Here is a 12,610-nt window from a genome sequence, read left to right as displayed (position 1 = left end):
GTAATCTGTACTAGTACGGTAATACATCGTAGCATTATTTTCAAAACTATAGCTTACATAAAGTTATTTTATGTCGAAAAAGAAGTATAACTTTATGACTACGTATCTACTCAATGATGTAGCTCAAGTTATACGCAGACTAAGAGCTGACCTGATTAGGCACACGATTCTAGTTGAAAACGCCGTTTTAGTTATTCTAGTGAATCTACTTATTTTACACCGGAAGGTATACCGTCGGTCTCTTTTTACATCCGATATGGTGAGTGATAGTCATATTTTAGCATTGAACATAACAATCTTCTAGCATCTCATCGTTTAGTCTTTTAAACATTTAAATTTTACATTTGGCTTATTGAATGCAAACTTTTCTAGCGTAATAGTTGAAAGTTATTCATTTTTGATCGGTTTGTAATATTTTATGTTCTTTCGAATATTGTTCATTTCTGTAACATTGTTTTACTTCACTCGTTCCGCATCATTTTTCTAACGTGTAGGCTCGAGGACCCAAAAAGCACTTGAAGAGGCTTGCAGCCCCAAAGCATTGGATGCTGGATAAATTGTCTGGTGTATTTGCTCCAAGACCCAGCTCTGGTCCGCATAAAATCCGGGAGTCCCTCCCTATAATCTTGTTCATTAGAAACAGATTAAAATATGCTCTGTCGTACGATGAAGCCAAGAAGATCGTCATGCAAAGGCTGATCAAAGTTGATGGAAAAGTTAGGACTGATCTCACCTTCCCTGCTGGATTTATGGGTCAGAATGTTATTTCATAGTTGACATAAATATCGTTTTTATTCTGCTACTGGCATTTCTTTACATTCATGTTTTGACTTTTGCTCCTGTTATAGTTTTGTCAGCTGTAATCTTTGCTATGTTATGGTTGTATTCTTCATTGTTAAGCATTCATTGTATTCTTCAGCAAAAGTCCACTCTAATGACCGTGATAGAATATTCTGTTTGCACATATTACAGATGTGATGACGATTGAAAAAACTTCTGAGCACTTCAGACTAGTATATGATGTCAAGGGAAGATTTGCAGTTCATAGAATTACTGCTGATGAGGCTTCGGTATGTCCAATTTCTGTTATTCTGTATAAATTGCAGGCTTATTTAGTTTGCTGTTTAGACAAGGCATTTTTTTGTAGTACAAGCTGTGTAAAGTCACAAAGCAGAAGACTGGACCTAAAGGTGTCCCCTATATTGTCACCCATGATGGACGGACCATCAGGTACCCTGACCCTCTGATAAAGGTCAATGACACAGTCCAGGTTAATAACCAAACTGGCAAAATCATGAACTTCCTCAAGTTTGAAGGAGGTTAGTGTTACCAGGTTATGATATCTCGGCGGTGCCTGTTTCAAGGCTGACAACAACAGTCCAGAGACAGGTTTTTTATGGTGATAGGCACACAGCAATGCCACCATTGCGAAAACCCTAAAGGTTTCTGACACTATAAAAAGCTTGCATCTGATAACAAATAAAGGGGTTTTATTAACTCTTTCGCAGGCAATTTTTTTTGGGCAATTTGAGACCCCCTGGGCAAATAAATTTTCCACAAATTGATTTAAAAAAAAAATCATTGATAAATTTTTGTTTATGATATTGTATATGTGTATTGTGTTTTTATTATACAGGTAAATACAAATTAACATTTATAAGTCAAATTCTTAGATAAGTGTTTCTCTAGCTAAAGTAATTTTGGAAGCATTTGCCCTTGCAGAGGCCTACACCACAGTCTTGACATGCGCTTATTATTGTTCCTCTATAGCTTTGCCTATAGCCTTTATAGGATGCCATGACAGTAAAAGAAAGTTGTTGCACTCAAGAGAAAATATTCAGAAAGCAGTAACAAGCATAAACAAGCTACAAATAAAAATCTCTGTTTTATTCAAATACGTTTTTATTTCAGTGTTTTCGTTCTTTTAGTATTGCAAAAACAACTGTTTTTTCTCTCAAAACGGCTAATTTTTTGGTTGCTAACAGAGACCAGTATATTTTAGTTTACTATTAGTAAAAAATTGAATAAAAAAACGCAATAAGCTAACCAGAAATCAATTTTTGAAAAGCGTTCGCGTGGCAACATAATAGTCGCTCAGCCCATTGGCGTCAGTATCGCGAAACGACAATAATGTCGCTCTGGCCGCCAAAGGGTTGAAGGTTGACTTGCAACAAAATTCACATTAGTTATTTAGTATCAAAAGATTCAACATGTTTTACTCTGTTGTGTTGTAGGTACAAAATATGTGGGAATGTGATTACAAGCTATTTAACGCTCAAAAATGAACAGTTAATCGCAGCCACACGAGACCCCCGTAGTTTGGATTCTTTTTCTCAAACGTGACGTAGCTGTGGTAGATGGTTTCTGTTTACACTTTCATGCAACTATTCGTCAAAATATTTTCACAAATATACTTCACGCAATCAATAAAACCATGTCTATTTTTCTTACGTGTCTGTTTTATCGTCATTGTAATGCTGTCACTTTTAGAACTGATATCTTATAACTTACCGTAAAAATTCATTTAATTTTTTAATCTTACCTCAAAGGAGTACATATCATTGTCTAATAATCATGACAGGCCTGTTGATCACCTGTGATAATCGAAAAGTATTGCAAAAATTATTTTTGAAGTATTGGGTCACATGATGAGATTACGACTTGACGATTAGTTCAAGCCGAAACAAACTGTTAAGTAGCGAGCATCTATATTTGATACGGGGGTCTTCGGTAAAACCCGAAGTGTTTGTCATAAACTAGTGCTACGATAAGTTTTACATAAAGCTATTTATTGGCCATTCAATTCACATGAGAACATCACGTGACAAGACAATAACCAAACTGTCATGGCTACGTCAGAGAAATAAACGGATTCCAATCTTCGGTGGATTTTCGTTTTTGAGCTTTTAAGAGCTTGTAATCACCTTTCCACATATTTGGCACTTACAACACAACAGAGTAAGACATGGTAAATCTTTTGATACCAAATAACTGTTATGTGAATTTTGTCAAGTCAACCTTTAAAGCTAACTATGCACTGTGCAAAGCCCCGGGAACTCCATACATGAAGGTTTTTGGCTCACCTGTGTAACAGTCACTCTATTAACGACGCTTTGATATTTCACATACAGTGAAACTCGGATAACTCGCCCTCGGATAGCTCGAACACATGGTTAACTCGAATGGATTTGTTTGGTCCGTTCCCACGTAATGATAAATTGCTTTAGATAACTCGACCTTAACTTCGTTAACTTGAACAGTTTTTTGCCCAATGTCTACCGAGATGGTTATTATCGCTTTAGAATATCATTTGATTTCAACCCATATAGATAAAAATCAATTTTTAGTAGCTCTTAGGTGTCATTATTACCACTATTGGCAAAATATTTTCGTTAGTGACCTTCTAAAGGTTTGCCTTTGATTCAGTTTTGCCTATTTTAATCTGAAAACGTACTGGCAGTCACATCACCTAAAACAAACAAATCTCTAGTAATAGGAAAATATTCATACTTTCTGATAAAAAGTGTTAAAACATTACTTGAGAGGCCCCTTAACTTGCAACGAGCAATCTATGCTTTTGATTTATATATAGTTTGTATATGTACTGATAAATACATGCACTTGTGACAGTGTTCTCATAACTCGAACACTTTCTCTCGGTCCCGTGAAGGTCGATTTAGCCGGGTTTCACTGTATTTGCTTATTTAATGCAGTTATAAAACTTGCATCATAATGTCTATCGGGTGTGTTTGAACAGCTTTTTGCAGTCAGCTGGTCGAGAAGTGGCCCTAATTTTAAAAATACTAACATCAAATGGATACAGTCAGACATAATTACATTTTTACATTACAAGTTTTTGCTTCGTACTACATAAAAAATTTCATATAACATAGTGTCAAGTCGAGCATGCTTAAAATTTGATGGTTAGTTTATTTGCCACACTGGTAGAAGAAAAACGCCGTGTGTGTAGCGCTATCTATTGTAAATAACTTTGGTGACTTTCTCGTACGTTGTAATAGATCGTTAAATGTGTCGACAAAAAGGCGAATAGGATAGCTGCGCAATTGTCCATAAATAATAATGCGATCGATTGGTGCAGGTGTTACAGCGTCGGTCTACCAATCTCAATGTCACTAGTTGGAGTGTCGTCGGAAATTATCTTCATCTTAACCTTGACCCCTGGATAGTGATAGACGATTAACAGATAAAACTGGTTTTTAATAGTACCATACTTTTCGGATTATTAGCCGCTACTTTTTTCTGATGATTTGAGCCATGCGGCTTATATAAAGGTGCGGCTATTTTGTGGCTTTTTCTTTTATCGCTAGGGCGCATTAACCAGAATCTTCGATTAGTGTGCTTCTAGTGGTTAAAGAAAATACGAAACAATGCCTAACAGTACTGTTCCGTTAGGCACTAGGTTAACAGCGTCGGTTAATACGAAGCAGTGCTGTTAGGCACTGTTCTGTTTTAAACCGGAAAGTTGCTGCCGTGTTGAAAAGCACCGTCCTGAGTTCTGCGGCCTATACAAAGGTGTGGCCTATGTATTGTTTTATTATCGTTTTTGGAGAATAAAGCAGATGCGACTTATATAGGGGTGTGGTTTATAGTCCGAAAAGTACGGTAAACAGATTTTGTTGTTTTGCCTTATTGTAGACCTACAAACTATTTGTCATTAGCTTTACTTTGCAAAATAGACTTGCTGTTTAGAAAAATAAGTAGATCGTTGTATATGATCATCGAAAATGTGCATTCCTTATCAACTTGGTTGTAAATTTGTTACAACCACAGTCTATCAAACCAGTGAGATTGATCATGAAAAAGAGAAAATTTTTTGATGCAAACCAATAATTCTGCAACATAGAAAACCTATAACCATAAACCTATTACTATTAAGTATAGTCAATAGGTTTATGTTCTGCAGTTCAGTACAGCCCGCAAATTAAAAGAGGTAATTAAAGTTTTTCCTTTTGGCATGGCTAACAGGTTGAGTTTGGAAAGATCTTGGAATGGATTAGACAATTTACATGTATTTTACTGGTCTTATAACATAAATTCTCTATAACGTAAATGTTTTTTGAACAGATTATTTATTTTATAGGAGTTTCTACGGTATACATAATAAAGCTAAGCTTGGTTAATTTCATCCGATGGAATTTTAAAAAGGTTGCGCATGTGTATCTCTATCACCTTGATCACCGAACCTACACATAGCAAACTGTAAACTTTATTTTGTGTGACCCTGCATTGATCAGCAGTAGACAGCTATTCATTGGTTTTTCTACTGTAGTATTTTCTTAACAAATGGTTTGTGTGCAGTTGTTGTAGTTTTATGTAAGGAATTTGTTTTCAACTACTGTGTAATTGCTAGCATCATCATTGATTAAGGAGTTGACATAGGATTTTGGCTGTGGACACACTAAATGAATGACTATGAGTTCACACAGAAATATCATCACCCGCGCACATCGGTTTTAACATTAAGCATATTTCTCGTAAAACTGTATTGCTTGAATTTTTTTTCAAGATTATTTCTTGTTATTGTTGTTCAAAAATATATGCCAGTTTTTCTTCAAAATTTGTTCATTCTCATTCCAACAGGTAACATGTGTATGATTACTGGTGGGCATAACATTGGTCGAGTTGGACAGATAATCAATGTGGAAAAACATCCCGGATCTTTTCACATAGTGCATGTCAAGGACTCGCTTGGACACAGCTTTGCTACCAGGTCAGTTATATTTTTTTAGTTTATCCCTCTCTGTTTTCCAAAATCTCCCGCTTCGTCTTGATACATGCGTCATGTCTAAAGACGTAGTGTCATGTATAAAGATGTAGTTGTAATTGGCACAATTGCCAATTCAAATTGTGTTTAACAGAGCATTTGTTTGCCTTTGCCAGATCAAAAGAGAACAATATTTTCCTAACCAACCTTCCTAAGGCTGGTTCAGATTATATCGTCGTATCTCGGCAATGATGCGGCAATGCTTTGGTGTTCGTCGAAGATAATGATGTTCACACGATGCATCAGCAAATAATCCGTTGCGCAGTGTTCTCATTTTTATTTTTCGCGAAGAAACTTGTTTTCGCATGCTTGAATCAAATAGTAGTCCCGCAGTGACTATCATAAATGGAAATTAATCATGCTATCAGTGACTGCGAATTACTATTGCCGAAATGGTTCACATTGCACAGGCGAGCTTGGTGAAATATCGGAAAAAGTTTGACCACTGCAAACTTTCCTGGCGTATTTTTATTACTTCTTCATTGTCATCAGTTTACGGTTCACATAATCGACAATAAACTCCCAAAGGAAAACGGTGCTATAGTGTGAACCAGTCTTTTATGTCAGTGGGTCATTCACACCGCATGCTAAACCAATATTTAACTTTCTGTTTTTGAGGCTTCAATTTGTAAGACTGTCCCCAGTGTGCTTCACATTTATATTAAAAATAAAAATTGTGGGCTCTTATAAATTGTTTTATACCCTACAGGATTAAAATATTCTATGGTTATAAAAATTCGCGATTTCGCGAACAGTCAATTCCGCGAATTATTAAATTCCCGGAAAAATTAGTTCTATTTTTAATCACAAGGAAGAATAACTACTGCATATTATAATTTATTACAAACTTGAGTATACAAATAAAATATTTCAAATACAAATAATTTTTTTACAATCGATGATTCGAGTAAATATAACAGTGTAACAGTAACTTGTAACAGTAACAGTTTAGTCTATATATCGGTTGTCTAGCAATAAAATTAAACTGGTACTCTTGATAAGTGAATACTAGCGTATAATGGTTCTTTCTGACTAGCTATTTTGGTAACAGCAGCGCTATATCGCAGTCACTGTCTCGAGTAAATGTTAGAGGCGATTCTCTCGCTACTGCATGGCTGGTAAGGAAGTTATCATCAGAACTCTCCTCGTGGCTTACTATTGCAAAGTTCTGCCGGTTGGCCAAAACTTTGTGCTCGTAAAGGTGTTTTTGTTCCTTTTTTAAAACAGATATATTCTTCTCGTTAGCAGCTGCAGTCATTGTGCTTCCGTGTATGATGAAAATTGCTCTCTCTCGCACTAAAAAAATAACGAAGCGGTAGGGATGGAAAAAATAAATATTGCGTTTCACCGAAAAACTAAAGTAAAATTCAACTAATTTAGTAAATGGTTTTGAAGAAAACTCATTACTTACCGAAATTTGTTGGTTCATCAAAGGCCTTCAAATCTATGAATATTCGGGAAAACCTCTGAACGCAGCAAAAAATTTATAGCATAGCACGATCGACTCGTAGTTGTACGCTAAGTAGAAACTGAAACACGCAATGTGCGCACGCGTAGGGTTAACTCTACTGCTAGCCGCAATAGAGTTAACTCTTCATAGAGAGTGGCAGTGTTCAGCCGCGAATAAATTAATCGGTGATTTTGCATGAAATGGCAGTTTTCGCGAAATTTAACTCCGCGACTAAATTCACCCTGTAGGGTAATGAGTGTTTGAGTTGAGAAGAGTTTTTCATGTCTAAATTGTATTCATTCATCACAGTACTATCGCCCTATTCTGATTATCTAATTTCGTATTCAACTGTTATATTTTATTGCCTTCCTTGAAGACCATTCTGCTGAGAATCCTTTGAACTTCCTAACCCATGGTTTTGATTTGAATAATCTGACACCCAGAAACAGAATTGTAAGCACATTACACTGAGATGACAGAGTAACTCATCTCATCATTTTCTGTAAAAATCTTTCAATGAATAGCTTCAAAGGATAAAACTGACTCGGTATAAAATTTATAAATAAGATCATATAACTCTGACTGCTAGTGTTGAGTGTGTGTTCTCATGTGGACTGGTTCACAGCGAGTTGAGAAATCGTCTCATACCGCTGATATATATATATATATATATATCCCGATATTTATTGATATTTTGAAATTAATAACATGTGTGAAAAAGGTTTGAAGCTAGGTTGAACTTGCATGGTGTTTACATTGTGATTGATGTATTTTATAGGGCCCAGTCAGCAGTGTTTAATACCAAAGACTTGATTTATTGTAGGCCTAGTATAATAATATTTATAAATATGAAAATGTTCGTCAAACATAGGATTGAAAATCATTCAAGCATGTTGTAATGTCCTCACACGAGACCTCTCCACCACACCGAGAAGATTTCTCGGTGTGGTGGACAGGTGTTTTTAAAGGGTTTTCAGCAGGCTGGTCTTCCAATAAGGCAATAAAATAAAATAGTTGAACATGAGATGAGATAATCAGGTTTGGGAGATAGTACTGGGATGAAGGAATACAATTTAGATTTGAAAAACTCTTCTCAACTCAAACGCTAATTAGTTGAACTAGCTAATTTCACCTTCTCAGTCTGGCTGTCTTTGTTTGTCTGCGTTAGGTAAGCCTAATAGGCCCTTAGGCAAGTATTTGATGATTGTAGGTATTATTTAGCATTTTTAGACTGGTAGCAATAGTTTTAAGGTGAAACGGAATGATAAAATGAATATTTTTCAAAAATATAGATTTTTTTACCCAAAAATATATCTATCGGCGATATATATCAAGCTTTCCCTGTAAAATAGTGACCAACAAGATAGATTAACCTATTAATTGCGGTTTACTGAATGCCATTCTAATATTGTTATGCTTTTTTCTTGTTACAACGGCTAGCAGTAGCAATATACAATAGACGCTCCTACAACATAAGCAATCTGTTCATTTACATTTTGAGATTGTATATTTTACGAACAGTAAAATATACAATCTGTAAATTGCCTATTCCATTCCAAGATTTTTCAAATCCGCCCTTTTGGTCCTTCCAAAAAAGAAAAGGACTAGATTTGGTTTTTTTAATTAAATGTCCGTACCATAACTCCGTAACTGTAGTGTTATTGGTTTGTATCGACAACTGTTCTCTTTTGTTATCACTTTCACAGTCCATACAGGCGGTGATTTTACAAAGAGTTCAGAAGAATGCACATCTTCGATGTCAATTTATCTCGAGTTTTTCTTTTATTCTAGACAACGAGGTCTATTTAAAAAAAGGAAACAATGAAATGTTTGATGTGTAAAATTGAGTGAACAAAAATATAATTTCATTATAATATGAGCAGTGTCCTCTGTCAGTTTGTCTATTAGTCGAAAAGGTTCATGTTTATGATTAAAATATAGCTTTCAATGAAATTCAAATCGATAGACCAACACTGTAAAACCTCTGAATGATTGCGCAGCTACCTGTGCTTTATTGACACACTTGTTGATTTCTCAAGACTAACTAGGCTGTCAGTGCACTAGTATATATGTAATAGAGATTATCTCGGGTTAAGATGACCCTGTTACAGTAGACGCTCCTATAACGTAAATTCCAGATAATGTAAAAAATCATGTGCAGTTTTTGCTTTGTACTAGGTAAAAAATTCCAAATAACGTAAAGTGTAAAGTCAGGCGAGTTTACAAATTCGAGTTGAATGCTAATTCATCTTGTCGCCCTTGCCGAAGAAAAACATGCATGCAGCATTATATCTTCGCGACATTCTGGATTTATTAAGTGGTGTTTTATTGTACTTCCCAGTGTGTTATTGTGCAAGTGCAGTAGCTTTGTGCGCTTAATATAGTGGTAGCTTTGTGTGTTTCATTGTGAGATTCTAGTACAGACTCCTCGCTATGTGCACATGTCTATACAAACTACTCGTAAAACTGAAGTTTTTGTTCCCAGCAGATTGTGCTATTTTACTTCGATGTTTGTAAATTTGAATTTACCAGGAGTTTTGTATATTAGCTATTAGCTACTACATGAACTTCAAACAATTTGAAGCAGTAATTTTTTCTATTGAAAAAATCATGCTTTTTAATTTGAGCTTCAGGAGCTGAAATTTAATTAGTAGTGTAGTATGAGGTGTGAATGCCCCTCTGACATTAAGAGGGTTGATTAGTAGTGTAGTATGAGGTGTGAATGCCCCTCTGACATTAAGAGGGTTGATTAGTAGTGTAGTATGAGGTGTGAATGCCCCTCTGACATTAAGAGGGTTGATTAGTAGTGTAGTATGAGGTGTGAATGCCCCTCTGACATTAAGAGGGTTGATTAGTAGTGTAGTATGAGGTGTGAATGCCCCTCTGACATTAAGAGGGTTGATTAGTAGTGTAGTATGAGGTGTGAATGCCCCTCTGACATTAAGAGGGTTGATTAGTAGTGTAGTATGAGGTGTGAATGCCCCTCTGACATTAAGAGGGTTGATTAGGAAGGTATTGCTCTCTTTTAGTGTGGATAAGAACGCAGTTAAATTTCTTTGCCCCTTGAAAGTCTTAAGCTTCAACTAAAAATGTACCATATGCAAGTTGCTTATGATTTTCTAATAGGAAAAGATGGTCTTCAATTTAGATCCCCATAATTCCGCTTCGACCCATGATTATTTATTTACAGACTAGAAATGGTGCTCTCATCAATAACAGTTACTATTCACAGTCGTGCAGAAGTTTTGTCCTCTCTTAATGAAGTTCTAAATTTGTGTGTATAAGCTTCTGATTGTCTTTGTAGACTAAACAATGTTTTCACCATCGGCAAAGGAAATAAACCCTGGATCTCGCTACCAAAGGGCAAGGGTATTCGATACGGCATCCTCGAGGAGAGAGAAAAACGCCTGGCTGCTTAAAAATGTTTCATATTGTACATATTGGCGATTGACACCAAGTTCATTACCAATAAAGCTCTTTTGAAACATTTCTTTTAAGGCTCTTTCCTGTATATTTCTCTTCCAGGTTGCCAAAAGGTTCCCTTTTGCTATAATGTTGCAACATGTACTTGTATGTAGAATTCTGTGTTGCTTGTAGAGTAATTTAAAGATAAATCTTACGTATTTTCACCCACATTTAAAACACAGCTATAATTGACTTAGTGAGGAATGGCTGGATATAAAAAAGGCAAGTAGACGTTTTGCATGTTGGTAGCCATTCCTTGGAGTTGACTGTCTGAAAAATTGTCTGAATTACGAGCTTCCATGAAATTATTAGTTGTTAGATTTGAACTCTATAGGCTATATAGTGTCTAGTTGAGGCCTTGCTCTTTGTTCAGTCGGTGAATGAATAGTGTTTCTACAATTTTTTCTACATAAATTTTTGCGCAACATGTTATGATTACCGATGGAGCGACCGCCATAACATCGCAGCCAAAGTCGCATAGACGAAAGAGAACAACTCCCAATAAGTGTAGCTGATGCATCAGATGCAGTACGTCTTGTGACAAGCTGTTGTTGCTCGACCGCTTAACGGGGAGAGGGACAACTCCGCAAAACCACAGTTTGTGAAGACAGGCTAACCGAAAATGTGCCAGTAAAATGAAAAATTGCAAAGGAAAAGCAAATGATAACAATTGATAATAAACGGAAAAATATGCGAAGTGTGTATGCGTGATTGAGCTAGCTCAGCAATATGACAGAAATACATCCACATTTATCAAACAGAAGGATTATATTCAGGGCATTTAGTTCGTAAATGGACTAACCATAGTTTCTAAACGGCACGGCGATCTTCACGACCGCTGATGGATAGACTGCTCAAGCAGGGGATAAACGATAAACAATTGGCCGATGACAGCGCAACTGAAACGATGCTATGTGAAAAAGCCGGTTCTATCTATCGAAACCATAAATATAGTAAACCCTAGATATGCGAATAATCAAAACAAGTGAGGCCTATAATTAGCATGACGCAACGTCATGGTGATGTGCAAAGCGAATCAGCTGATCTATTAACTCCTATTGACTTAGCACTAAAAACTGCTCAATTTTTCCATAGTTTGTGCATCTGAGACTACATATTTTATTGAAAATATGTAAAACTTATATGCAGTAATACTTCAACTTACGAGTGCCCTAACGTATGAAAAACTTGACGTACGAGCCAGCTTTTAAGCAAGTTTTAGCACTAAAATACGAGCCATGTTTGAGATACGAGCACATGAGACAGTTGCCAAGTATGTCGGAGGTGTTTTATGAGAACAGCATCACTCTTTATTTTTCAACTGCTCAGATTATACTTTTGTACCATGTTTTTTGTGCGCGATTTTCAGTGCTGAATTATGTGAATTAAAAGTACCGTGCGTAGACCGAAAGTTTGCCAGTAAAAGGATAGATAATGCAAAGAAAAAGTGAACGATAACAATTGATATTAAACGGAAAATTATTGAAAAAATATGCAAAATATGTATGCGTGATTGAGCTAGCTCAGCAATATGACAAATACATCCACAATTATCAAACACAAGGATTATATTCAATGCATTTAGTTTGCAAAAGGACTAACCATAGTTTCTAAACGACGCAGCGGTCTTCATGACCGCTGATAGAGAGACTGCTCAGGCTTTAGATAAAAGACAAACAATTGGCCGGTGACGACGTAACTGAAACGATGCTACGTAAAAAGGCCGGTGCTATCTATCAAGACTATAAAAAATAGACATTCGGACAAGTTGGCTAGTGGTCGTGCATTAATCCTTGGTGACGACACCTGTGTTCGTCCTGATCGCAATATGTTGAAAGGGCGACAAAGGCAAACGTCCTTAGATAGGTTTCTCTTAAAACGGCCGGCTGGTCATGAGAGCGAAACAAAAT

General features: G+C 36.1%; 1 protein-coding gene across 1 annotated transcript; it reads left to right on the top strand.

The window, feature by feature from the left end:
* The first annotated feature begins 133 nt into the window (after positions 1 to 133).
* Positions 134 to 10,725, top strand: LOC137405430 (small ribosomal subunit protein eS4, Y-like). Its single transcript, XM_068091689.1, has 6 exons — positions 134 to 259; positions 495 to 753; positions 973 to 1,070; positions 1,148 to 1,319; positions 5,602 to 5,731; positions 10,540 to 10,725. Exons 1-6 carry the CDS (start codon positions 257 to 259, stop codon positions 10,652 to 10,654), a joined length of 777 nt encoding a protein of 258 aa, XP_067947790.1. The 5' UTR covers positions 134 to 256; the 3' UTR covers positions 10,655 to 10,725.
* Positions 10,726 to 12,610: the final 1,885 nt, after the last annotated feature.

Source organism: Watersipora subatra, chromosome 9 (assembly GCF_963576615.1).
Source record: "Watersipora subatra chromosome 9, tzWatSuba1.1, whole genome shotgun sequence".
NCBI lineage: Eukaryota > Metazoa > Bryozoa > Gymnolaemata > Cheilostomatida > Watersiporidae > Watersipora > Watersipora subatra.
Note: the sequence above shows the minus strand (reverse complement) of the source record. Positions and strands in the feature narration are given on the sequence as shown.

Excerpts from the sequence above, each read along its gene's own strand:
- LOC137405430 (XM_068091689.1), top strand. Across the intron at positions 754-972 it reads CTTCCCTGCTGGATTTATGG|ATGTGATGACGATTGAAAAA; the intron begins GTCAGAATGTTA and ends CACATATTACAG. Across the intron at positions 1,320-5,601 it reads CTTCCTCAAGTTTGAAGGAG|GTAACATGTGTATGATTACT; the intron begins GTTAGTGTTACC and ends TCATTCCAACAG.